The 27,972-nt window shown below is 49.9% G+C and overlaps 1 protein-coding gene across 1 annotated transcript in view; it reads left to right on the top strand.

Moving 5' to 3' along the window:
- The window catches only part of SLC12A8 (solute carrier family 12 member 8), a 155,737-nt gene that overhangs the window by 1,192 nt on the left and 126,573 nt on the right, over window positions 1–27,972 (top strand). Inside the window, exons 2-3 of the mRNA XM_058662009.1 lie at window positions 18,789–18,935; window positions 25,212–25,403. Coding sequence (XP_058517992.1) covers window positions 18,789–18,935; window positions 25,212–25,403 — 339 coding nt within the window. The remainder of the gene's footprint in view (window positions 1–18,788; window positions 18,936–25,211; window positions 25,404–27,972) is intronic.

Below are 27,972 nucleotides of genomic sequence, written 5' to 3'. Positions count from 1 at the left end.
CTCCCTCTCTGAAACTCTGCTTTTCAAACAAATAAATCTTTAAAAAGTTAGCAAGCGGGGCCCAGCGGCGTGGCCTAGCGGCTGAAGTCCTCGCCTTGAAAGCCCCGGGGTCCCATATGGGCGCTGGTTCTGATCCCGGCAGCTCCACTTCCCATCCAGCTCCCTGCTTGTGGTCTGGGAAAGCAGTCGAGGACGGCCCAATGCATTGGGACCCTGCACCCGCGTGGGAGACCCGGAAGAGGTTCCTGGTTCCCGGCTTCGGATGGTGCGCATCAGCCCGTTGTGGCTCACTTGGGGAGTGAATCATCAGACGGAAGATCTTCCTCTCTGTCTCTCCTCCTCTGTGTATATCTGGCTGTAATAAAATGAATAAATCTTAAAAAAAATAAAATAAAAAGTTAGCAAGCAAACAACTAATTAAAAAAATACAGGCTTAAGTGTTTATAGGAAGTTGCTTGTAGCTGGTGATGTACTACATATCAAGCTTTCACTGTCCGCTTGGATTTCTCACATGCTTTGTAAAGAGGAGGGTTTCCCAGAAGTGAAACGGGACAAGTCCCCCAGATGGGGGTAAAGCCAGTTCAAGGCTTTGCCCATTAGCAAGAGAGCAGGCCCAGAAGTATCCGAAGCTAAGGGCAGCGGATGTTGTTGAAGATGGGGTGGGGGTGGAGAATCAGATGGACTGGTTCCCTCCTTGTCCTGTGTATAGGAATGTGTGGCAAGTGCACCTGCCGGCAGGTGTAACTGCTTGACCACCTGCCCCCACGGGCAGGATCAGGGCTGTGGTCCTGAACACTTGGCCCTGCATGATCAACTCCGCATGCCTAGCCCCGGATGTGTTCCAGATGGTTTGTGCTGAACTCGTGGGAAATTTAGAGTACCTCCTTTTAAATATTTCCCAACTCTTGCTCCCAAGGCATTCATTCCTTGCTGCAAAGGCCTGGGACCCTGGTCTTGGGGAACTCCCAGCGAGCTGGACTTATGTCCACTGTAGCAGATCTCACATATTTCCCAGGTGTTTTCCTTGGGTGCCTGAGGCTGAAGCTGATTATCCATACTATCCGCGTAGATTGTGAGTGATCCTCTGTGTTTAGCATGAGAAAGGACCCCAGATACAAAGTGTGAGACTCCAGGAATCCCCAAAGGAAAGGTAAGCACGAGGACGTTAGAACATTCGTGGAAACCGGTATTGAGGGGTAGAAATGTAAACTTTATTTACTCAGCAACTCCACTGAGTTAAATACACCTTTGTAAGTGCTGATACCAGCCACTGAGTCTGTCCTTAATAAAGATTCTGGGGAATTTAAACCAAGTCCATAGTCTTTATATATACATGTATATATATATGCACACAGTATATATTGTTTACATTAAATATGTATTTTATATGTGGAGCTAGATATTTATGGAGCTATACCTACATAATATATATGAAATATTTACATGTAAATATATACACATGCATGTATGTAAATAAATATATATTTAAATGAAGAGAGTTGGACACCCATTAAGGAGTCTTTTAAGATGAGATAAAAAGAGACTGCAAGTAGCAGTGCCAGTACTGGAAGGCGGCTGCCTCATGACGACCCAGCAGAAGTCCTCGCGGAATTGTTCTGTTCAGCAAGAGAACCGATCAACACCCATTGTCGCTGTGGACAAGGATTCTGGAGGAGCTCTCTGCCGAAGCCGAGGCTCGCTGTCTGAACCCTTTCTTCTACATCTCTGCATGAGCAGGTGTCACTATTCTTGGTCAAGCAAAATACCTTGTGCACCTCCCCTGCTGCCTGCCTGCCCTAAGGCTGGGCCTCTGCCACCCCCTGGTCGCCCTTGCTCTGGGCATGCCTTGTGTCCAGGATCTTCCTGGACTAGCCCGGCTTCCTTCCCTGTTATGGTTTTGGCAAGAAATGCTGCAGGAGCTTGGTCCTGCTAGTTTGCAATCTTCACAGAGGGCCCTGGGCTTGTCTGCAGCTCATCTGGAGGCGACAATTTGCTGCACTTCAGAATTGTGCCACTTAAACCAAGTTTTGGAGGCCTTGGATTTTGGCTGTTGTTTCTCTTCTCACAGGTGCTTTTTCAGTGACAGCGTGACCAAGATGAGTACTTTCCTGGTGCGAAAGATTTATGCCTGCGGGTTTCAGCGTCAGCGCTGCTGGTCCTGCAGCACTGGCTGCTTAGGGGCGCTGCTCCCGGAACCAGGGGAATGTCTGGCCCATGGACTGTGTTTGGTCTGCTCTTGCCAAGGCAACTGCAGGTGGGACTTGAAAGTCAATAGATCAGTAGCAAGTGAACATTGAAGATGGTCAATGTTTGTGACCTGCCAATGATGTAAGAAATAATCAAAGGAATATTCGGGGGAATAGAAAAAAATTTTTTCTCATCCTTTCTTGCCATAAAACACTGTGCCAAATTATGGCAAAATGAATATGCTTCAGGGTTTTTTTTTAGATTTATTTTATTTTTTAACTGGAAAGTTAATATACAGAGAGGAGAGACAGAGAGAAAGATCTTCCTTCCACTGGTTCACTCCCCAAGTGACCACAATGGCCAGAGCTGAGCTGATCTGAAGCCAGAAGCCAGGAGCTTCTTCTGGATCTCCCACATGGGTGCAGGGTCCCAAGGCTTTGGGCCTTCCTCTACTGCTTTCCCAGGCCACAAGCAGAGAGCTGAAAGGGAATTGGAGCAACCAGGACACAAGCTGGTGCATACATGGTATCCCAGCACACTCAAAATGAAGATTCAACTACTAGGCTGTTGCACCGGACCCTCTGCTTCAGTTTTAGCAGCATTCATGTCACTCCAATAGGGGTTCATTCGTTTGTTCGTTCATTCATTCTTTCTTTCTTTCTCTTATTTGTATTTGAAAGGCAGATTTACAGAGAGGAGAGATGATAGATAGGATAGATAGATAGATAGATATCTTTCATCTGCTGGCTTACACCCCCAAATGGCCACAATGGCTAGAACTGAGCTGATCCAAAGCTGGGTGCTAGCAGCTTGCTCTAGGCTCGCACATGGATCCAGGGCCCCAAGCACTTGGGCTGCCCTCCATTGCTTCCCCAAGTGCAATAGTAGGGAGCTGGAAGTGGAGCAGCCAGGACTAGAACCAGAGCCCATGGGGGATGCTGGTGCTACCGGTACAGGATTAGCTTATTGAGCCACTACACCAGCCCCAGTAGGAGCTGTTTCCAACATGATCCCTTGTCTTTCTTCGTGCCTTAAACATGTTCGGTATGGTGCAAGAAGTTTGAAGTGCAGGCACAACTTTTCATCATACGGGTTTTCAATGAGCTTTTTGACAACTCCTTCTAAAGTCAGACTCTGGATAAGAATGGGCTCAGGCTTAGCTCTGGTCCTCTAGTCCTGCCCCCACCTCGCCCCTTGTCCCCTCTCCACTTGGAAGGATCTGTAGTCCCCTGTGCTCCCCATCCTGCAGTTCTAGCTCCTTGGGCCACGCCCTGTTCAGTCTAGCCCAGCCCCACACTGGTCTGGCTTGCCATTTCCTGCAGCTCATGCCCTGCTCTCCAGCCAAGCCCCTCTACTCCCCGGGCTCGAGTCTTTCTCCTGTGTTGGCCTTTGCTTGTACTTGGTGCTGCAGTGGTTGTTGGCTCACTCCCAGCTCATTAGGCAGTGCCAGGCCTTTGAATAGATGATCCATGTCAGTTGACTAACCCAAGGAACAGTGAGCAGACAAGTCCAATGGGAGTGGAGCTATCTTCAGAGCCCGAAGAGTTCATTTGTAAAATGTGATGGATACAAAGGCCTCTGTATCGTATCCTTTCTCAATATCCAAACACTGAGGGACTGCATAAAATTCAAGGTCATGGCTACAGGTGTTCTCTCTATGGACACATTAAAACTCATTTCTTTCTAAAGATTTTATATATATATATATATATACATACACATATATATAATATATATATAAAGATTATATATATATATATACATATATATATATTTGAAAGAGTAACAGAGAAGTGTCACTGCCCTGCAGCGACACTAAAATGACGAGGAATTTCAAGGGCCTGGAAAAAACAGGAACCACCACCAGGACCGGCACACACACACAAACACATACACAAACAAACGAACGAAAAGGGTTTATTGCCGAAAGCGGGCTACTTAAATACTGTTCTCTACCAATCACTTCTCCCCGTGGATCCACGGGGCGCTATCTGATAGGCCAGCAATCGCAGCAAGGGAACATTAGCCTATCCTTGTGACTTCCTGCCTGCCTACTGGCGGGACAAATCCTGCCTCCTGGCCCTCAACCAGCCGCCATCTTGCAGCCCCTCATCCATGTGGGATCGGCCGTTCCCCACAGAGAAGGAGAGAGAGAGAGAGAGAGCTCTTTTACCTGCTGGTTTACTACCCAAATAGTATGATAGTCAGGCCTGGGCCAGATTGAAGCCAGGAGCCTAGAGCTTCTTCCGGGTCTTCCATGCAGGCGCCCAAGTCCTTGGGCCATCTTCTGCTGCCTTCCAGATGCAGTAGCAGGGAATGCATCGGTAGTGGAGCAGCCAACACCTGACCTGGTCCTTCAACGGAGATGGCAGCATTGGCTTGGCAGGAGCTAGCCTACACTCGCTGTTCTGCAGCCATTTCTTTCCTGGGTTGTTCTTGCCCTCCCAATGCTTTCTCCCAATGCTACTAATGTGATCTTTTACAGAGACATGTCAGTGAGTCTACATACTGAGCCCCTGGCTCAAAGTCCTTCCGTGGTGTCTCCCTGCTTTCAGATGGGAGCCGCCCAGCACTCTGGCCTGAGGTACCTCTCCAGCTCCCTGCTGCCCCCCACCTCTCAGCATGTGCCATTGAGATAAGCTGTCTTGCTCCTATCTCCCTTAGGGATGTGAGCTCTTTAAGTTCTTCTTCAGTTGTATTTTCCCGACACCCATTGCAGTGCTTGGTGTGTGGAAAATTCTCCATTGATGCTGAACTCGAGGGGCTAGAATTTAGGAGAACGGCCATGGGTCCTGGCTCTAGAAGAATTGGTGGTGGTGGAAACACGTGGATCTTGGTGGAAGGGTAAGAAACTGATTTCCCACTGGATACTTGGTGTATGCTATAAGAACTTACCATGCATTTCCTCTGTTCATCTTCACAGCATTCGGCGGTAGATGCAACTTTAGTTTTTACTGACTTATTTGAGAGAGAGGGAGAGAGAGATCAGCCTCATTCACGAGTTTACTCCTCAAATGTTGATGGGCCAGGCCAAAGGCAGGAGCCCAGAACTCAATGCAGGTCTCCCTCACGGGTAGCAGGGACCCTAGTGTTTGAGCCACCCTCTGCTGTCTCCTTGGGTACTCCTGAGCAGGACGCTGGAATCAGAGTTGGCCCGGGACCCAGTTATTCTGAATTGGGAAGTGGCTATCCCAGGTAGTAGATTAATCCCTGTGCCAAATGGTCGTTGGGTTTGGCAGATGAGGGACTGAGCCCTGTGAGGTAGGTGTGTTGGATGCTAAGATCCTGGGCTGTTTTAATCCCGGCTGCTGTAGTGGGGTAAGCAGAGCCCCCCAGCTGGAGGTCAGTGGCCTCTGGGGAGGGAGAGAAGGGGGCAGCTGATGCTCTGGAGCTGACCCCTGGGCGTGGCTGGCTTTCTTTGAAGGCTTTTTTCTTTCCCTTTCGTCTTGTGTGTCAGGAATTCCACCAGAACTTTGTAGCCTGCAGGACAGAGTCTTAAGCAAGCAGTGCCAGGTGGAAAGACAGGTCGTTGTCATGCCAAACCCTTCATTCTTGGCCTGCTCTTCTATAGTCACTGTGACTTGAAAGCAACTGGCGGAACATCTGGCCAAGGAGATACTCATGGCTTAGGTGAGAAGTGGCTGAATGGAACGGATTCTTCATTTGGGTCTGATCATTTTAGGAACAGATGCTAGTTTTCTTGCTCTTAGGTGGCCTACTGAGTTCAGAGGGCTAATGCCCGAGTTAATCCTGGTGCAACTGAAGTTCAAGAAGTAAACTCTAGCATGTTGTGACCTTGGGCAGATTGCGCTTACCGCACCTCTACTTCCTGCCTGAAAAAAAGACTTCCATCATTGATATCAGCCTAGAGAATTAGCAAGATCAGAAGAGGTAACATCTAGACATGTTAGTACTCGACCTGGTTCCCTGTGAGTGCTCCTGCAGTGTCGGCTCAGAATCCCACTGAGGAGGGGAGTGTGTGTCTGCTCCCCAGGCTGCTGGGGTGAATGAATGGGAGGACCAGTCAGCGAGTGAATGGCTTGGCTCAGCAGAGCCCAGTCCCACAGGAGGCCTAAGGCACAGTCTCAGCCAGATCATTCCCATGGGCCCATGCCAGAAAATGTGCTTAGAGGAGAAGGGCTTCAGGTGTGAGGGTGAGGCCCACCTGCTCTGTCCCTGTCCTCCCTGGCTGGAGTCTCAGACCTGTCTGCCTTTCCACACTTTTCCTTTTCTGTCCTTTTCTCCCTGGCTTGCCCTCTTTTCTTTTCTTTTCTTTCCTTTTCTTTCCTTTCCTTTTCTTTTCTTTTCTTTTCTTTTCTTTTCTTTTCTTTTCTTTTCTTTTCTTTTCTTTTCTCTTCTCTTCTCTTCTCTTCTCTTCTCTTCCCTTCCCTTCCCTTCTCTTCTCTTCTCTTCTCTTCTCTTTTCTTTTTTAAAGATTTATTTTTTTTTATTGGAAAGTCAGATTTGCGGAGAGCAGGAGAGACAGGGAGAAAGATTCTCCATCCGCTAGTTCAGTCCCCAAGTGACTGCAACAGGCAGAGCTGAGCCAATCTGAAGCCAGGAGCCAGGAGCTTCTTCCTCGCAGGTGCAGCGTCCCAAGGCCGTCCTCCACTGCTTTCCCAGGCCACAAGCAGGGAGCTGGATGGGAAGTGGGGCAGCTGGGACACAAACCAGTGCCCCCATGGGTTCTTGGCGTATGTAGGGTGAGGCCTCTAGCCACTAGGCTGCTGAGCCTGGCCCATGGCTTGCTCCCTTTCTTCTTCTTCCTCCTCCTCCTCTTTTTGGCTTTTTCCCAAGTCAGTGTGGCATGATAAGAGAAGAACAGTTTAGTCTCTGGTCAAGTTCGAGAACAACAGTGCATGGGGAGGCAGTCCCCTTGCTTAGCCTGGCAGGAAGCAAGCCCAGAGATATTGAATGACTTGCCATGAGTGACAGTGACAGAGCAAGGCTGAGGGCAAGGCGCCCACCTACAGGGGGCAGCTCCGGGGCACTTCAGACACGCATACCTTGAGTTTTCACGTCACTCTGCTGCCAGGCTCTGAGGCTCAAACTTTGCTCTTGTTTTCCGAGTCTTCACTAGGCAGGGTGCAGTGAAGAAGCAACTTGCATTTTCACTGTGTGTTAGCATCCTTAAAAAGCCAATATGCAAAGTGAGGCTTGGCCCTCCAAATGCTAGGCAATGGCATATCGCTGTGTTAGGATGGAAAGAAATGGATGTAACAGAGAACAAAGGAAAAGGTGAAACTGAGCACTGCGCTCTTGCCAGTACTACCTGGTACAATTTCAGATGCTGGGGGCCCAGGTGGTTGTTGGGGTGGAGGAACAGAGCCCATGCCTGGTGTTCCCACACTCACACCTCCCTCACCTTCCCAGTGTTTGTAGGGCTTAAAGTTTGTACAGATTGGGGAAGGGGTTGTCTTTAGGAAAGAAGATATGTGTGGCAAATGCCAAGTCAGGCATCATTTCTGGAAAGGACCCAATGGCAGGGAAGGGCCTGTGGCTGCAAGCAATTAGCTTTACCGGAAAACCAACCCTGGCAAATGGGCAGGACCCCGCTTTCACAGGCTGCAGAGGGTAGAGGCTTATGTCCAGGAGCCTGTGGGGAGGCACAGTGGCAGTCCTGGGGACTAGAGGGACTTCCCAGGCATTCTGTGTGGAAAGTAACAGCCCGCTCCTTCTTGCTCTTCCCGCTGGCCCGTGTTGCAGCTCTGATCGTTACTTTGCTCCCAAATGGTACATGAACCTAAATGCTGTATGTTTGTAAAAAGTAGAAGAGAGCTATTCTGTTTCTATGTCATTATAAGATTTCTTCAAAAGGCAGCGTGAGAGAGCAAGAAAAACAGAATCTTCTGTTTCATCCCTTCATGGTCACAAAAGGCAGCGCTGGCATTGACCACACCGATGCCCAGAGCCAGGAACTCTGTCCACATGGCCCATGTGTCTACAGGGACCCAAGCACTTGGACAATCTTATGTTGCTCTCTTGGGTGCATCAGCAGGGAGCTGGATCCAAAGTGGGGCAGCCAAGACTTGACCCGGCCCTCTGACTGGAGATGCGAGTGCTGCAGACAGCTTAACCTGTAGCAGCAGGCAGACATTTTCTGCATTGCAGGTGTCCTGCTTGGAAACAAGTGAACACATTCCTCAGTGAAGTGACCCAGTCGGCTTCCATGCCTGACTCACAGGTGCCTGCAGGCTTTTAATTACCGGAGGGCACTGAATGAGGGCATGGAGCTGTCATTGCCACAGAGAGCAGGTTTTTATTGTGCACAGTTCCTGGAGAAGCTCCAGGGGTCAATTGCTGAGTGAAGCAGAAAGCTGATGTGAAAACCTTCACTGGTGTTGCTGTGAGAGGGGCAGGCAAGGCTGAGCAGCCAGCTTGAGTGGCTCTGGTGGGCTCTGCCTCACTTAAGTGTCCAGGGGCCGGCATGATTAGGTCAAGGAAATGCCAGCCTGGTAGGTGAGAGCTGAATGGGGAGATGATTGGGGCTGCAGACCTAGAAATAACTAAGTGGGTTCTGTCCTAAACTCTATGTGCTCCCTAAAAATTGACTGCCCTTGGGAAGGTCAACGTTTCCCAGGCCAGCAAAGCTTTTGGGTTACCCTAACATTGTAAAATACAGAAATGAAAAGAAATTTGAACTCATTCTTTCTGGATGTGAATGGACAGATTGAGTGACTAAGAGACTTTTTTAAAGATTTGTTTTTATTTGAAAGGCAAGATTACAGAGAGAAGGAGATAGAAAAAAATCTTCCATCCACTGGATCACTCCCCAAATGGCTGCAACAACCCGATCTTTGCTGATCTAAAGCCAGGAGACTGGACATTGTTGTGACTTTATGCTACCTCTGCTGCTTTCCCAGGCCATAAGCAGGGAGCTGGATGAGAAGTGGAGCAGCCAGAAATCTGACTGGAACCCATTTGGGATGTCAGCACCATAGGTGGAAGCTTATCCTAATATGCCATGGAGCCAGCCCCAAAGGCCAGTGTTTGCCAGGCCAGCCAACTTTGAGTCATCATAACATTGTAAGATGCAGAAATGAAAAGAAATATGAAGAATGCGTTCTGTAAATGCATAGACTAGGTGAATTGTAGCCTTCTTAGTGTCTTCATATACCTTTTACCCAAGTGCAGCTGTTGGTCATCTTTTAATACGTTGAGATTTGCAGAGAGAAGGCTAGATGCTGTGCTTGTAACTGAAGGACTATTCTTGTAATTTGACTAATGTGCCACTAGGGGATGCAGACTCTGCTCAGGCCTGACCCACCAACTTCCTATACGTGGAAGAACTGCTGACTGATGTACTCTCCCATTCATTTCATGCTTTCTCTGATCAAAGCATGTCTTTCAACTCTAGCCTTTTTTTCTTGAGATTTATTTATTTTTATTGGAAAGGCAGATTTACAGAGACACATAGAGACAGAGAAGGTTTTCAGTCTGCTAGTTCACACCCCAAATGACCCCAATGGCTGGAGTTCAGCCGATCTGAAGCCAGGAGCCTCTCCTAGGTCTCCTGAGTGGGTGCAGGGTCCCAAGGCTTTGGGCTATCCTCTGCTGCTTTCCCAGGCTACAGGCAGGGAGGTGGATGGGAAGTGAGAGCTGGGACACAAACAACTGTCCATATGGGATGCTGCAAAGTGGAGGATTAGCCAGTTGAGTCATTGTGGTGGGCCCAGCGTTCTAGGTTAAACACTAGGCTGTTAATGTATGCACAACATAATACCAGGTAATTATAGTAAGGTGGAAAGAACAAAACATACCTCAGTAAAATTTACTTTAGTATCTCCTTTTGCTCTTCTACAACCATAGTGTACTTTTTTTTTTTTTAAGATTTCATTTTTTATTTTCATTGGAAACTCAGAAATACATAGAGGAGGAGAGACAGATAGGAAGATCTTCCATGCATTGATTCACTCCCCAAGTGGCCGCAATGGCTGGAGCTATGCTGATCTGAAGCCAGGAGCCAGGAACTTCCTCTGGGTCTCCCACACGGGTGCAAAAACGCAAGGCTTTGGGCCGTCCTCGACTGCTTTCCCAGGCCACAAGCAGGGAGCTGGATGGGAAATGGGGTAGCTGGGATTAGAACCGATTCCCATTTGGGATCTTGGTGCATACAAGGCGAGGACTTTAGCCACAAGGCTACACTATTGTGCCGGGCCTCATAGTATACTTTTAAAAAAAGATTTGTTTATCTTTATTGGAAAAACAGATCAGATTTAAGAAGAAAAGGGAAGACAGAGAGGAAGCTCTTTCATCTGTTAGTTCACTCCCCAAATGACTGCAATGTCCAGAGCTGAGCCAGTCCTAAGGCAGGAGCTTCCTCCAGGTCTCCACGTGGGTGTGGGGTCCCAAGGCTTTGGGCCGTCCTCCGCTGCTTGCTCAGGTACAGGCAGGGAGTGGTTGGGAAGTAATGCAGCTGTAACACAAATTGGCTCAACCCACATGGAATCCTGGTGCTTGCAAGGTAAGGATTTAGTAATTGAGCCATTGCGCTGAGTCCAATCATAGTGTAATTTAATCCCATCCTTAAAATGGAGTTTTTTTCTTTCCAATTGTTAGGTGCCTAGTCTGAGACCACTGTGGTGTTCTGTGCTAGTGGCGGTGGCAGCGGACTTAGGCTAAGCAGGTGGGGAGAGTCTTCATGGGGCAGTCTTAGCATCTTCTTTTATTTGATTAAGATTTATTTATTTTAATTGGAAAGTCAGAGAGAGGAGGAGAGACAGAGAGGAAGATCTTCCGGCTGATGATTCACTCCCCAAGTGAGCGCAGTAGTTGGAACTGTGCTGATCTGAAGCCAAGAGCCCAAAGCCTCCTCCATGTCTCCCATGTGGATGGAGGATCCTGGATCCTAAGACCTTGGGCCATCCCGGCCGCTGTCAGGGACTAGAACCGGCACTGATATGGGATCCCGGTGAGTGTAAGACAAAGACTTAAGCCACTAGGCTACAGCGCTGGGTCCTAGTCCTGGCATTTTAAGGCTCTTGTTGGTGCTTCTTAGGATGAGGGCTCTGTGTGCAATTTCTTTGCTTTTGTTCTAGTGTTTTCTTCCTCTCGCAATGAAAAGAGAAAACCATGGTGGGGGGAAAAAGCCTAGATCTGTGTTTTTTCCTTTTTTTTTTTTTTTTGAAATGATTTTTTATGTTTTAAAGGTTTCGTCAAAGATTTTTTTAAAGACATGTTTTTATTGGAAGGTGAGATCTACAGAAAGGAAGAGAGATAGAAAGCTCCTCTATTCACTGGTTCACGCCCCAAGTGGCTGCAACAGCTGGAACTGAGCTGATCTGAGTCCCAGAGCCTGGAGCCAGAGCCTCTTCTTGATCTCTCATACAGGTGCACAGTCCCAAGGCTTTGGATCATCCTCCACTGCTTCCCAGGCCGCAAGCAGGGAACTAGACACGAAGTGGAACAGCTGGAGCACAAACTGGCTCCCATATGTGATCCCGGCACATACGAGGCAAGGATTTCACCCCTGAGCCGTTGTGCTGGGTCCTCTGTGCTTCTTCCTAATGGGTGGGCAACCTGCAGGTTGCACGCAAGGTCACTGTCCCTGGTTACCGGTGTTCGGTGCTGCTGATTGATAGGAAGCAGTGGTGTCTTAGCAACCCTCACTAAGCCAGGAATAGTTAGGTCCTTGCTCTAGCATGAACCCCAGTGCTCATAGATCTAATTTAAAAGAGAAAAGCATGACTCATTTTGAGTCACTTTTAAAAAAATTTTAGCCAGTTTTCAGTACCAAACAACACAAAACAAAAACAAATTATATGTTTGTTTCTTTTTATAGATTATACACAAAATTGGGGGCAGGTGTTAATTATAAAGGTTAATGTCTTTTTTTTTTAAAGAAGATTTATGTATGTAGTTGAAAGGCAGAGAGAGAGAGAATGAGACAGAGAACTTCCATTTGCTAGTTCACTCCTTAAATGCCTGCAACAGCAGGTGTTAGACCAGGCTGCAACCAGGAAACTAGAGCTCCGTCCAGGTCTTCTCCACGGTGGCAGGGACCCGAGTGCTTGGGCCGTCACCTGGTGCTCCCCAGAACACACGTTAGCAGAAGCTGCATCGGAAGTGGAGCAATCGGAACCTGAACCAGAACCCATAGGGGATGCCAGGGCTGCAAGCAGAGAATTGGCTGACTAAGCCACGACACTGTCCCCACCTTCCTCATCTCTCAAATACCCTGTTCATTCAAAACATTCAGGATGTGAATCAGGTCACAGAATTCTTTAGGTGAACTGGACTGCTGAATAAAATGATGGTTGTAATCAGGATTATTCATGCTAGGTCAGCAATGAAACCTGTTCTATTTTATAAGCATTTCTAATAAGGTGGTAGGTTATCTTTAAATAAAACGTTAGTGTTTTTGTTGCAGTCAAAAGGATTTAAACAATACAGAATGATATAAAATGAAATTCTTCTCTTTTCTACCAGAGAAGTCTCGATTTACATTTGCTGTAACAGATGTCATTAGGACTTTAATCTGTTTCCAGCTCATTATGTTTTTATTGTTTCTTGATGTGAAAAATGAAACATTATGCATACTGATTCATTTCTCTCATTTCCGATTTTTTTAGATTATTTTTATATTGTCAAGGTTATAGCTGCCTATACATTTTCTTTTTTAGAAATTATTTATGTCAGAGACAGGAGGGGAGAGAGAGAAAAAAAACCAAGAGATAAAGAGGGATCTATTGTCTGATTCAGTGTCCCCCCACCAGGACTGCAATGGCTGGGCCTGGGATGGGGCAACTAGACAATTCAGGTCTCCCTCCCGTGTGGGGGACAGGGGACCCAGCTGCCCGAGCCATCGCCTGCCACCTCCCAGGGCATACATTAACAGGAAGCTGGAATTGGGAGTAGAGCCGGGCATCAGACAAAAGCACTCCTAGCGGAACAAGAGTGTCCCAAGCGATGGCCTAATCACCTGTCCTAGTTACAATCAATTTAACCATTTAGCAGTATTTATGGAGGGGTGGGGGGGGCAAATAAGGCTGGGTGAGAGAGAAAGGGAGAGAGACTGAATAGCCCAAGGATGTTACTAGGCCCCCAGCGAAGAAAACACAAAAATTTTAAAAGAGTTGTTTTATTTTTATTTGAAAGGTAAATTTACAGAGAGGGCAGGGGAGAAAAAAAATGATCTTCCATCCACTGGTTCACTCCCCAAATGGCTGCAATGGCCAGAGCTGGGCCAGTCTGAAACCAGGAGTCAGGAGTTGCTTCTGGGTCTTCCACATAGGTGCAAGAATCCAAGGACTTGAGTCATCATCCACTTCTTTTCTGGGCCATTAGCAGGGAGCTGGGTTAGATCTGAAATGGAGTAGCTGGGACTCAAACCAGTGCCCCCATGGGATGCTGGCACTGCAGGCAGAAGCCAGTGTGCTATCCCATGGGACCAGCCATGAGGTGCATTTATTGTGACGTCTTCTTACTCTCCTTTCATTGGGATCCTGGGCCTTGTCTTGGGTCTGTCATGACCTTGACAGGTGTTTTGTAGAATGTGACCTGTCATGGTGAGATTGGTGCTTTGGGTTTCTTGTAGGAACACCCTAGCAGTGAGCTGCCTTGTCCAGGCAGCCTGTCGGGCTCGTGTGTTGTCCACTGGCCCCTGCTGATAACATTAGCTTTGCATCATGTCCACTCCATTCATTCACTCCAAAGTTGCTGACTTTTATTTAAAATGAATGCAGGATTTGTTGGGAGTTATTTAGGTGCTATGGAAGTAACCTCTGCTGTGGTCTGCCACCCACTAGCTTTAACATCATCAGTAACTCTTAGCAGAATCAGTGACACTGGGATATGGCAAAGATGGTGATTTTCTTTCCCTCCTTTTCTCCCTCCCTGCTCCCGCGCCCTTCAGATTTATTTTATTGGAAAGAGTAATTACTCACACTCAAAGAGAGGAAGAGACAGAGAGAAATTTTCCATACACTGGTTCATTCCGTAAATGGCTGCAACAGCCAGGGCTGGACCAGGTAAAAGCCAGGAGCCTAGAACTCCACTGGGGTCTCCCTGGGTGGTAGAAACCCAAGTGCTTGGGTCATCGTCCACGGGTTTCCCAGGTGCATTGGCTAGTAGCTTCCATCCAAAACACAATGGCCAGGACTCAGGAACTGGTGTTTGTAAAGGAGGCTGGTGTCACAAGTGGCTGCTTAACACACTGAGCCACAACACCCTTAGATGGTGACTTTGTTTTTTTGGTTTTTTTTTTTTGGTTTTTTTTTGAGATGCATTTACTTTTATTGGGAAGACCGATCTACAGAGAGAAGGAGAGTCAGAGAGAAAGATCTTCCATCCACTGGTTCACTTCCTAAGTGCCCTCAATGGCTGGAACAGAGCCGATCCGAAGCCACAAGCCAGGACCTATTCAGGGTCTCCCATATGAGTGCAGGGTCCCAAGGCATTGAGCCATCCTCTACTTCTCTCCCAGGCCATAAGCAGAAAGCTGGATGGGAAGTAGAGCAGCTGGGACACACTCGGGGCCAGCTGCCTAGGGAAAATGCACAGATCCAGGGATTTCTTTCTTGATCTTCCTTCTAGCTTCCCTGAAGAGATCCTTACCTGCTTTTTTTTTTTTAAGTGAAACTTTCTTTTTTTTATTATTTTTTTCTTTTTTAGATTTATTTTATTTTCATTACAAAGTCAGATATACTGAGAGGAGGAGACATAGAGAGGAAGTGGAGCTGCCGGGATTAGAACCAGCAGCCATATGGGATCAAGGCGAGGACCTTAGCCACTAGGCCACGCTGCCGAGCCCAATCCTTACCTGCTTTTAAAATCACATTGTGTTTCACACTTGCACAAAACTGTTGTGATGATCATGGCACATAAAGGCTATGGAGGCCCTAGGAGACGGCACGCAACTCTGGGCTTTGTGTGCAGGTGCCTCAGGTGGCCTTGGGGGTCACTGGGCTCCAGCCAGTGTCCTCTGCAGGGGCAGGAGGAAAGGCAATCGAGGCTCGTCGCCTGCCCATGGGCTGACCGCTGGGCAGCGGGTCTGGCATACTGTCCAATGCTGAAGAGGCAAGGAGCTGATTGTCGTTTTGGAAGCCGGTTCTCAGGTGTGCAGGGCAATCCAGGCAGATGCCGTCTCTGCAGGTGTAATTGGCCGTTGCCACAGGGATAGCCCCTGGCCCGATCGAAGTGCAGTGCAGAGGACCAGGCTGCATTGCCCATGGCACGGGTGGGCCCGAGTGCCCAGCAGGTGCCTCTGCGTCTCTGGGGCCCGAGGCTCGTGGGCAGCAGCTCCCATCATTGCCCTGGGCATAGTGTTTCTGTTTCTTGACTCAGCTCAACTTGCTGGGTGCAGGTTCTGCTCAGGGAAAATCTCCCCAGCTTGGGTCCACATGTGGGGACAAAGAGGTTCCAAAGAGGCCACCAATGGGTGAGATGGACCCCTCCCCCGGGTGTATGAAGACATGCCCACGATTGGCCTGATGGTGCCCAGCTGTCGCCCAGCCATCCTTGCTGGTCACTCCCCGAGGCGAGAGAAATGAGTGTGAAGGCACTAAGGGGGCAGAGGACATCTTAGGCCCCAAGGGCTTTGTAGGAGAGCCCATTTGAGATGTGGGAGATTGCCCACCTTCCCATCAATGGTGAGGACCTGGGAAGGTCACTGACAGAGTGTGTGGTGCTGGCGTTGGTGGCGGGCGACACCTTGTCTTCAGGTGAGCAGGGAGGATCTTTGCCTTTGGATCAGACATGGGCCCTTTCTGCACAATGATGCCGAGCAGGTGTGGGAAGACAGTGATGTAGTGTGCCACCCAGGGACATGGAGCAGGAAACCCACTCTCCCTACCCTACCCCGCCCCGACATCCCACAAAGCCATGCCAAACTGCATCCTGCTCTCTTTCATCGGGCAGGGTGGCTCAGGTATCTGCCTCTCTATGGTACCCTCCGACCCTGGCAACCTCACTGGTCCACAAGAGGCAAGGGAGTAGGGGGTTTGCCCAGGGCCCACAGAGAACAAGCACAGCCGAAGGGCCTGCATGGGTAGGCAGACAGATTCAGTTAGGTCGAGCCCAGAATGTCAGGATTTGGAACCCCAAGACTTTCATTTTGGGGAGACAAGAGTGAATGAATTAGGGGTGAGTGGGCTCAGCCACAGGACTGTTTTTTTTTGTTTTTTGTTTTTTGTTTTTTGTTTAAAGATTTATTCATTTTTATTACAGCCAGATATACACAGATGAGGAGAGACAGAGAGGAAGATCTTCCCTCCGATGTTTCACTCCCCAAGTGAGCCGCAACGGGCCAATGTGCGCCGATCCGAAGCCGGGAACCTGGAACCTCTTCCGGGTCGCCCACGCGGGTGCAGTGTTCCAATGCATTGGGCCGTCCTCAACTGCTTTCCCAGGCCACAAGCAGGGAGCTGGATGTGAAGTGGAGCTGCCGGGATTAGAACCGGCTCCCATATGGGACCCTGGGGCTTTCAAGGCCAGGACTTTAGCCGCTAGGCCACGCCGCTGGGCCCCACAGGGCTGTTTTTGCAACCTAGATGCTTGGTAACCCCAGGGGAGGGAGGCCCCCCCCTGCTCCAGGCATTGTTTCCTTCTCCAGACTAGGGGTGTGCCCTCCCGCTGTCCAGCAGGGGGAGAGGACAGACAGTGTCAAGCACCCCTGGGTTAGCATTGTTCCTGCTACTCTTTTCCACCAAGGACACACCTGCAAGCAGCTATGATAGGAAACTGGGCTTTTTACAATTTTTATTATTATTTTATTTGTAAGAGAGAGGGGGAGCTTCTCTCTGCTGGTACCAAGCCAAAGCCAGAAGCCCCTTCCTGGTGTCCCCATGGGATGCTGGCATAGCAGGCAGAAGCTTAACGCACTTACACCACAGCACCAGCCTCAAGTTTTAAAAAACATTGACTTGCTACATTAACAGCCTATCTGTGGAGTAGAGTGTGATAAGTTGGTAGTAGTGCATGCGGGATAGGGATGAAGTCTGGGTAATTGGCATCTGCCTGTCCTCAGATCTTCTGAGCTCCTGCCTCCTAGTTATTTTGAGCTGTGTCAGACTCACTCATTGGCAGCACGAGGCATTCTGCTGTGTGGGAACAAGAGCTTTCACCTCCTGCCAGGTGCAAGGTGCTGCCTGTTACACACCCTCTCCTGCCCTAGGAACCTGAGGTCCTTCTGGCTCCCTGTGGGTGAGGTAGGGGAGGGGGAGGAGGAAGGGACGGTACAGGGAGAAGCTGTGATCCACAGTGGGTTTCAGTCTTATATCCTGGAGTGTGGCTGCATGCCCTGTGCCCAGCGCTTGGGGCCCCGTGATCAGGCTCTTAGGTGATCTGCTACGCGCTTGCTTTCTCTGCCTTCTTGCGGCTCACAGGTAGCACCTGTGCAGGTAATGAACTATGCTCACTGGCCAACCCGGCTGGGTGGGAGCGTCTCCTGCCTCAGACGCCCACCCAGCTGGGAACCATTCACCAGGTGAGGGCCTTGGAGGGCTGCTCAGGTCTGGGCTGAGATCAAATCCTGAGCCTATCAAAGCAACATGCCTGCTACAGGAGCTGCTGGTGTTAGGCTCGTTTTCAGACTGGGTTTCCTTCTGGTGTGCCTTGCCTCAGAGTGCCTTTGTTGTTTTTGAGTTGGAGGAATGAGCGAGGGTTTCTAAACAACTGCTGGTGCTGGATGGTCTAGAACCCCAGGGCGCTGGAGCGGAGGGGGCTTCTTCAGAAGGTAGGCACTTCTGTGTTCCTGCCAGAGAACCAGTCGCCGTAGGTGCCTGCTGCAAACAGAAGGGAATTCTACACGCAGTGTTGAGCAGGTGGGAGGAGGGCTGGGGGAACTAAAGGTATCAAGGGAGGTTATCTGAAGGTGAGGAGCTGCCTGCTGGGAGCTGCTCCCAACCTGGGCCTTAGAAGAATCTGCCACAGCTGGGACTTATGCCGTCCTGCTGGGCTGTAGCCCAGACACCCCCACAGCACCCGAGAATGCTGCTCAGAGTCTCTGCCTACATTCTGCACTGGCTGCTCTCAGCCCCGGGCCATGCCTGGCTCCAGAGAGACCAGAGATGCAGCCCAGCTGAATGGACAGCAGGCCCAGGAGTAGGTTTGTCAAACAAGGTTTTCTTTTTTTTAATTAGTTTTAGTGGAAAGACAGATCTACAGAGAGAAGGGGATACAGAGACAAAGATCTTCCATCTACTTGTTCACTCCCCAAGTGGCCGCGAGGACCAGAGCTGAGTCGATCTGAAGACAGGAGCTAGAAGTTTCTTTTTGGGTCTCTGGTGAGGGTGCAGGGTCCCAAGGCTCTGGGCCATCCTCTATTGCTTTTACAGGCCACAAGCAGACCTGGAAGGGAAATGGCGCAGCCAGGATATGATCCAGCACCCATGTGTTATCCTGGCACAAGCAAGATGAGGATTTAGCCAGTTGAGCATTCGCCCCAGGCCCAAGGTTTTCTGCTGCTTTGTGGGTACTCTCCGGCACCAGGGGAATGTTATTCTGCTGCAGAGTCAGCGCCCTAGACACGTCTGTGCATTCCTGACCCTCGTACAAAGCTGGGGTTTTCTTTGAGTTCTCCTACCTCCTCCTGTTCTTCCGTTTCCCCTCCTCCCCCCGCCTCCTAATGCCACTCACCTGACCCCAGTGTGCTGTGATTGCAGGGGGCCCTGGCCCAGCACCGGCCCTGGTGGAAGGCCCAGCTGTCCGTGTGGGAGCCAGTGCTGTTCGGGACCTGGGACGGTGTGTTCACGTCGTGCATGATCAACATCTTCGGGGTCGTGCTCTTCCTGAGGACTGGCTGGCTGGTGGTGAGTGATGCGGCCGCGGGTAGGGCTGGCCCAGCCACCCCCTTCACTCTCGATGGTGCAGGAGAGACCCCTCTGGGATGCACGTGGAACAAGGACAAGCACAGGGAGGCCAGTTGCTGTGCTTGTCAGTGCAGGTCAGCCCGCAGGCAGGATAAGGCGCGGGGGATGTCATTTGGGCTAGCCCTGACAAGGCAACCACAGGCTAATAGTTGATGACAGGCTCATTTTTAAGCTGATAACCCACGAATTATGTTATAAATATCCAGTAGCCCCTGGCAGAAAAAGGCGACTGGAGGAAGCAGGGGTCTCTTTCATCGTGGGCCTTGGGGAGGTCACCAGTGTGTCCACTGTGCCACCTCCTGGCACCATCTGGCTGTGAGCCCACGATAATCGAGAAGCAAATTTTTTTTAAAAATATTTTTTTATTGGAAAGTCAGATTAACAGAGAGAAGGAGAAAGAGAAAGATCTTCTGTCCGCTAATTCACTCCAAAAGTGACTGTAACTAGCTGGAGCCTATCCAAAGCCAGGAGCCAGGAGCCTCCTCTGGGTCTCCCACACAGGTGCAGGGATGCAAGGCTTTGGACCATCCTCCACTGCTTTCCCAGGCCATATGTAGGGAGCTGAATGGGAAGCAGAGCAGCTGGAACATGAACTGGCACCCACATGGGATCCTGGTGCATGCAAAGCAAGGATTTACCACTAGGCTACCACATCTGGCCCAAGAAGCAAATCTTACTGGACACCTTCTGGGGACCAGGTACTACTTGGCGCCAATAGGAACCCCAAAGCAAGACCCCATACTGCTGCTAGGCAGGGCAGGAAGGTGGCCTCTGCCTGGCCACCTGCCCAGATTTTGGGGGGCATTGCGGGCAGAACTCACATCGGGAGAAATTTCAAGGCAGCCTTAAATCCCTCAGGGGCAGGATAAGCTTTGAGTGGCTGCTGAGGTGTCCAGGAGAGCTTCCTGGAGGAGGTGTGAATGAGGCATGTCTCAAAGGGTAAGCTGGACTGGACAGGTCAGAGAGAGCGAATGAACAGGGTGTAGATTACATTAGTCAGGACCCCCCCAAAGGAGCAGAGTCAAGGCAGAAAGAGGTGCCATGGTGTGGGGTTTGTAGTTAGCAGGTCGGAAGGGCCCTTTCCCCCGGGGGTGGAGTCCAATGCTAGAGGTGTGGGAACGGTATCTGTGCCATGGAAGCCCAGCCTGCACTCTGTGGCCTTCAGCTGATACACAAGGCCCATGCTGGAGAGCTTCCTCGCTGTCATGCGAAGCCCACTGGTGGCAGGTGTTCATCCCGTCTGAGAAAGCCCCTCACAATGTCATCCAGGTCAGTGCTAGGCAAAACTGCTGGACACTGCGGTCGAGCTAAGTGGACAGGCACATCACTGTCATGTGGCCGAGTCCTGCTTCAGGGGGAAGCACAAGGGTTCCTCACCCTGTGGGGTCCCCCATTGTGAGTCCTGGGTGCAGTAGAACTGTCCTGAGCTCTCACTCTCCTCTTCCCCTTCGTAGCCCCCGGGTTCAGCCGGAGTCAAGCCTGGAGGGTCTGAGAGGTGCTTTGTATGGTAGACACAGGAGGCTTAGATTAGGGTCAGTGAGCTCTCAGAGTTGGATGCTAAGAATTCCTGCTTCTCGCAAACTCCCGAATTGATTGGGATGCCACCCTCAGCCAAAGCCTGCAGCTCAGGATCGTCATCCTGACAGCAGCCTCTGGCTCCTGGGATCAGCCCCTGTTTGTGCAGCCCATGTCCTAGGGAGGCCCAGGAACCTGATCACTGTGGCAGGTGAGGCCTGTCAGTGAGAGTGGGGGGTCTCTGAGGCTCTGATCCACGCAAGGGATGGTGATGGAGTGTGCAAGGAAAACCTCCCTCTGTTTGATCTCTTACAGAGAGAGAATGAGACGGAGAGACCTTCCATCCTCTGTTTCACTCTCCGAATGCCACAACAGCTGGGGCAGGGCTAGGTCAAAGCCAGAAGCCAGGAGCTTCTTCCAAGTCTGTCACATGGGTGCAAGGGTTCAAGCACTTGGGCCATCTTCTGCTACTTTCCCAGGTGCATTAGCAGGGAGCTGGGGTTGGGAGTGGAGCAGCTGGGTCTATAACCGGGCCCCATGTGGGATGCCAGTGTCAAGCTTGCAGGCAATAGCATAACATCTTATGCCACAATGGGCGCCCATCTGTTTTGACTTTTAGTGCTGTAGTCCTGGCACTCAGGCACTAAGGCTTATTCTGTTTCATTTGCATTTTGGTTTTCGTCTTGAGATAATGCTATTGAAAGTGTCCGCTCCATTCCCAGAATGAAAGTTTAAGTCGCATTAGTTATTTGTGGCTTCAAGGCAACCTGTTTTCAGCACTTAACAGCTTCAATCAACAAATACTTGTTGCTTTCCAGCATCTGGGGCTCACGGATCCAAGTGCAGTTTAGCTGGGTGCCTCTTGACCAGGCTCTCATGCGGCTGTGGGCTCATCTGAGGTTGAGCTGGGGGAGAATCTATTTCCATATTGCACCTGAGAAACTTACACAACTACCATTTGTTGATTAAAAATACAGCCCTCCAATAGCTGTTGGCAGGCCTTGGTCCTGGCCATAGGGGCTTCTGTAGGGTTTCCTTTTGGCACAGCAGCTGGCTTCCCCTGGCTTTATACTCCAGTAACAGCAAGTGAGCCAGCAAGCACCTGGTACAGAAGCCATAGTCTTTTTAAAAAGTTTTTAAAGTTTGTTTTCATCTATTTGAAAAGTAGAGCAACAGGGAGAAAGAAATAGAACTTCTGTCTGCTGGTTTCTTCCCTAAATGCCCGTAGCAGCTGGGGGCTGGGCCAAAGCCTGGAGCCCAGAGTGTCATCTAGGTCTCCTCTGTGAGTGTGAGCAACCCAAGCACTTGAACCATCACCCCGTCTCCTATGCACATCAGTGGGAAGTTCGATCAAAAGTTGAGGGGGGGGAAGGACTTGATCTCAGGAACCCTAATATGGGATGTGGGTATCCGAAGTGGTAAGCCTAACCTGTTTCACCATGACACCCACCCCAGCCAGACTTCACATCCAAATCTCAGAAATGACAACTCATTGTTTCTGCAATAATCCATTCATTCAAAGTGAGTTACTCTGTGGATAAAACCAGTAGCCTAAATCAAAAGGACAAGCATACTTAATTTTGTACTTAAAAAAAAAAATAAATGAATTACAACTAATATCAGTTTGAATAACTAAAAAAAATCAGCCTTAAAGTGTCACTAGATCCAAGCCAAATTCAACGTAAGGGGTATGGTTAGGGTCAAGGCTCTTGGGGGCCACCTTTGGGGTTGCCCACCCCCCAATACAAGGGTGCTTCCAAAAGTTCATGGAAAATGCGTGTTATGAGGCAATGCTAGCAGGACCCTTCTGAAGGAGTCTCAGGCAAACTCTTGCCCTGAAATGATTTCTTTCTTCTTGTCAGTGCTGACATTACTTCACCTAAAGAGAGTCACAGTTGATCACAAAAATACAGGCAAATGGGAAATGCCAAAAATAGACTAGAGCTTTTAGAGAATGGCATAGAATTAAAGTAAGTCGAGGTCATGCCAAAAATGATGTGAAATAGGAAATGTTAACTCCGAAGAATACCTCGGATAACATACTTCTAACTTGGAAAATCTCAAGGTGGTACATCTGGTAGGAATGATGGTTTTGGTGCAGGGCGGTGAACGTGATCACAGCAGACACCTTGAAAGGGTGAACAAGGGAAGAAGCCAGGAATGAGTCATTTCATGAAAAACAGAAACCCAGCAAAAGCAGTATTCTCACCCAGAATCATTCATGGCCGGGTCCCCCGGAAATCCCGCCAGCTGTGTGAGCCATCAGCAGTGGTGGCGGTGGTGGTTGCATCCATTCCTAAATGGCTTTTGGAAGCTTTTTCTCCACAAAGCTCACAGTTATGCCATCCTCCCTGCTAGCCATTGAAGAGGAAATGGAGTAACTGAAGGATAGAGAAGGTTCATAAAAATCATTTCCGTGAATAGCTGGCCGTAGCAAGCACCTGTATGAAAGATGGCATTCAGGGTGCCTGACAGGTAGTTAATTCTCCTTGAGTTCAATGTTGCTTGGCCATGTCAGAAATCAACATTGTAGCTATCTCTGCTTTGCAGAAGAGGACGGAGCAGAGGGAAGTTAGGACCCAGCAGCCACAGGTACAGCTTGTGCCACTCACATGGGAATTGAGCTCACGGTCATGGCTAGCAGGCAGCATTAAGTTTAGAGTCAGAGCTGCCTCTCTGTGGGTGCCACTGGGGGTGGCTGTTCAGAGGACCCTGCCTTGGTCAGAGACTCGTAGATCGTGGTGGCTACTGCTCATTGCACCCCGGCACAGCTCTTAACTTCTCAGAGGGGCTACATTTTACCTTTTAAAAAAAAAAATAGGGCCCGGCGGCGTGGCCTAGCGGCTAAAGTCCTCGCCTTGAACGCCCCAGGATCCCATATGGGCGCCGGTTCTAATCCCGGCAGCTCCACTTCCCATCCAGCTCCCTGCTTGTGGCCTGGGAAAGCAGTTGAGGACGGCCCAAAGCTTTGGGACCCTGCACCCGCGTGGGAGACCCGGAAGAGGTTCCTGGTTCCCAGCATCGGATCGGCGCACACCGGCCCGTTGCAGTCACTTGGGGAGTGAAACATTGGATAGAAGATCTTCCTCTCTGTCTCTCCTCCTCTCTGTATATCCGGCTTTCCAATAATAATAAAATCTTTAAAAAAAAATTAAAAATATTTATTTGAAAGATGGAGTTACAGGGAAGGAGAGACAGAGATCTCCCATCTGCTAGTTTGCTCCCCCAGCTGGTCCCAACAGCCATATGTGGACTGAGCTACATTTAGGAGCCAGCAGCTTCATCTGGGTCTCCCACATGAGAGCAGGCTGCTTTCCCAGGTGCATAAGCAGGGAACTGGATTGGAAGTGGAACAGCCAGGGCTAGAACTGATGCACACATGGGATGCTGGCATTGCAAGTGCCAACCTTTTCTACTATGCCACAGTGCCAGCTCCTATATTTTATGTATGTTCTGTTTTATCTCCCAAGCAGTTTGAGGTGGTTGACAGAAATGTCCACCCAAAGTACTTCAAGTTTAAAAAAAAATAGTGGTGGGCCTGGCATGGTGTCCTAGCGGCGAAAGTCTTGAATGTGCCGGGATCCCGTATGGGTGTTGGTTCTAATCCCGGCAGCTCCACTTCCCATCCAGCTCCCTGCTTGTGGCCTGGGAAAGCAGTCAAGGACGGCCCAAAGCCTTGGGTTCCTGCACCCATGTAGAAGACCTGGAAGAAGCTCTTGGCTCCTGGCTTCAGATTGGCGCAGTACCAGCCATTACAGTCACTTGGGGAGTGAATCATTGGACAGAAGATCTTTCTCTCTGTCTCTCCTCCTCCTCTATATATCTCTGACTTTCCAATAAAAATAAATAAATCTTAAAAAAAAATAGTGGAAAGAGGTAGGCAGCCAAGCTGGCCTGTTGGCAGGCTCACATCCCATGTTTAGGTACCTGGGTTCCAATCCCAGCTGTTTCTGATGCCACTTTTCTCCTGATACTTACCCTAGGAGGCAGCAGTGATGAATTCAGGAAGTTGGGCTATTGCCACTCCCATAGGAGACCTGGAGTGAGCAGTTGCTGCCTCCAGAGTTTTGCCCTGGCCAGCCTTCTGACCAAAATTTGGGGGTGGGAGGTAGGTTCTATGGAGGAGATCATGTGCTGGCCGACTCTCTCCCCGAGGGCCTGGTCTCACCCCAGACCAGCTATGGGGTCCCTAAAAGTCATCTCGTGAGCATGGGTGTGGCACCTCCTGGCCACTGGGCCACCTCTAAGTTTGTCTGGGCCCCAGCGGGCAGGAGGAAGAGTTGTGATAAAACATAAACCTTGCCTAGAAATAGGGACTTGGGAAGAGACCGGGACTCTGTGTCACAGTCCTGGCTTTGTACGTCGTAAGGCCCTGGCATCCGGAGGAGTCAAGGAAGGGCTGCAGGGACAGTGCATATGTGGGGGAGAGAGCTGGAGTTGGCCTGTCCAAAGCCTCCACATGAGCGGGGAGGCTTAGCGTGGGGAAGGAGGTGAGGAGCAGCGGATCACAACCCCTTCAGTGCACCTGCCTGACATGTAGCTTGGGCATCATGCTTTGGGAGACCAGAGACCAGTCAAACACTATGGGGCTGTGGCTCTTGGGGGCTCCTTGCCTTCTTTCCTAGCACTGTGGGTGCTGGTAGGTGGGGTGGGGTGGGGTGGGGCTCATTTCCTCTCCTGACCTTGCTGCTTCTGCTACAGGGCAACACGGGTGTGCTGCTGGGCATGTTCCTGGTGTCCTGCGTCATCCTTGTGGCCCTTGTCACCGTGCTGTCCGGTATCGGCGTGAGCGCCCACGGCGGCGTGGGCAGCGGCGGCGTCTACTCCATGATCTCCTCGGTCCTTGGTGGGCAGGCGGGAGGCACCATCGGGCTGCTGTACGTCTTCGGACAGGTGAGGCTGCCACCCACCCTGAGTCCCCAGGCCACACTGCTCCCACCTTCTCATGCACTCCCTCTTTGATATGGGGGGAGGTGAAGGAGCAAGCAGACAGGGACTCCTGGGGCAGACACTGTGTCCAGGAAGGGGACTATGAATGAGGGAGAGCAGTGTGGGGGCTGGTCCAAGGTGCTGGGGAGGCCACAGGGGAGGCGGAAGGTCCAGGACTTGTTCAGTGGAGATGCAGGAATGGCGACTTGAGGCTGAGAACAGCCAAGTGCAGGCACTAAGAAGCAATTCACTGTACGCATTTCTTGGCTTGCAAGCATTTGTGGGACAGTGTGAAGGGTGGTGGTTGGTTTAAAGATGTGGCTTAAATACAGGAATTGTTTTAAATAAGAGTCACCAGCTTCTGCTCCAAGAAAGCATCCTTTCTGGTTCTTTCAGGCATTGGAGTATTTCATAGTCTGTAACATATCTCTGAGTCTATAACAGCTGCAAGCTCTGTGTGCATGTGTGTGTGTGTGTGTGTGTGTCGGACATAAATGAGAGGCAGGTGGGTTGTCACTTTTTTTTTATTTTGAAAGATTTATTATGTTACAAAGTCAGATATACAGAGGAGGAGAGACAGAGAGGAAGATCTTCCATCCGATGATTCACTCCCCAAGTGAGCCGCAATGGCCGGTGTGCGCCAATCCGATGCCGGGAACCTGGAACTTCTTCCAGGTCTCCCACGCGGGTGCAGGGTCCCAATGCATTGGGCCATCCTCAACTGCTTTCCCAGGCCATAAGCAGGGAGCTGGATGGGAAGTGGAGCTGCCGGGATCAGAACCGGCACCCACATGGGATCCTGGGGCTTTCAAGGCCAGGACTTTAGCCGCTAGGCCACGCCGCCGGGCCCTGTCACTGTTTTTTTTTTTAAAGATTTGCATTTATGTGAAAAATAGAGAAGATTTTGAGAGAGATCAATCTTGCATTTACTCGTCCACCTCCCTTTTCTGCATGTGGCTCAGGTCAGAACCAGGGGCTGCATTTGGTTCTTTGATGTGGGCAGCAGGGCCCAAGTACTTGAGCCATCGTCTGTTTTATTGCTAAGCATATTAGCAGGGAGCTAGATCAGAGCAGAGCAGCTAGCACTCAAACCAGTGGATGTAAGGGATGTTGGTATTGGATACTTAACCTGTGTAATGCCATGCTGACCTTTGCTCTGCTTTTTTTTTTTTCTTTAAGACTTACTTATTTTGGGCCCGGCGGCGTGGCCTAGCGACTAAAGTCCTCGCTTTGAACGCCCCGGGATCCCATTTGGGCGCTGGTTCTAATCCCGGCAGCTCCACTTCCCATCCAGCTCCCTGCTTGTGGCCTGGGAAAGCAGTTGAGGAAGGCCCAATGCTTTGGGACCCTGCACCCGTGTGGGAAAGCTGGAAGAGGTTCCAGGTTCCCGGCATCTGATTGGCGCACACTGGCCCGTTGCCTCTCACTTGGGGAGTGAATCATCGGATGGAAGATCTTCCTCTCTGTCTCTCCTCCTCTATGTATATCCGGCTTTCCAATAATAATAAATCTTAAAAAAAAAAAAGACTTATTTATTTTAATTTGAAAGTCAGACTTTACAGAAAGAGGAGAGAGATATCTTCCATCTGCTAGTTCATGCACCCCCCACCCCCGATGGCCAGAGCTGAGCTGATACAAAGCCATGAGCTTCTTCTGGGCCACAACCCAAGAAGCCATTGTGTTAAAATCCCTGCTGGTGCTGCTTCCGTTCCGTGTGGGCTGCGGAGTGTCCTCTGGTCCCCAGCTTGGGGGTGTGCTTCTGCTTTGTCTGAAACGGGCCTCGGGTCTCTGGTCAGTGTGTGGCTATTACATACTCCTTCCACAGCTGAAGAATCTGGCATGTCTGTGCTGTGTTAAGCACTTGCATGTTTACATTCACGAGGGCCACAGCCAGTGCTTTGCTTGTGATGGACTGTTTTTGGCATTAGGGTAGCAGTGGCCTGACAACGGGAGAGCAGGCAGGTGTTCTGTCCTCGGCTGTGTTTTGGAAGAGTCCGTGAAGGACTGGTGTTCATTCTTCTTTAAGCGTTTGGTATCAGTCGGTGGTGAGACCATCTGCTCATGGGTTTTTCTTTGTGGGAAGTCTTTGGATTACTAATTCAGTCATTTTACTTTAATAGGCATATCCTCAGTTTTGATTTTTTTCCTTGGGTCAGTTTTGGTTGCTGGTGTTTTTCGAGGAACTTTCCCATTCATCTAGATTGTCGAAGACATCAGCATGGCATTTGTCCATGGATTCCTTTACTAATCCTTTTCATTTTTAGACTGCAGTGCAGTCACCCTTTTTCATTCTCGATATTGGTAGTTGGAGTTTTCTCCCTCTTCTCCTTGATCATTCTTGGAAATGGTTTGTCTGTAAAGAACCAGTTTTGGAGATTTTACTTGTTCCTCTGTTGTTTTCCTAGTATTTAAAAATTATTTCTGGGGCTGGCACTGTGGCTCACAGGTTAATCCTCTGCCTTTAAGCACTGGCAACCCATATGTACACTGGTTCATATCCTGGCTACTCCACTTCCCAGCCAGCTCCCTGCTT

This window comes from Ochotona princeps, chromosome 3 (assembly GCF_030435755.1).
Source record: "Ochotona princeps isolate mOchPri1 chromosome 3, mOchPri1.hap1, whole genome shotgun sequence".
Classification (NCBI taxonomy): domain Eukaryota; kingdom Metazoa; phylum Chordata; class Mammalia; order Lagomorpha; family Ochotonidae; genus Ochotona; species Ochotona princeps.
This window is presented reverse-complemented; position numbering and strand designations above follow the sequence as displayed.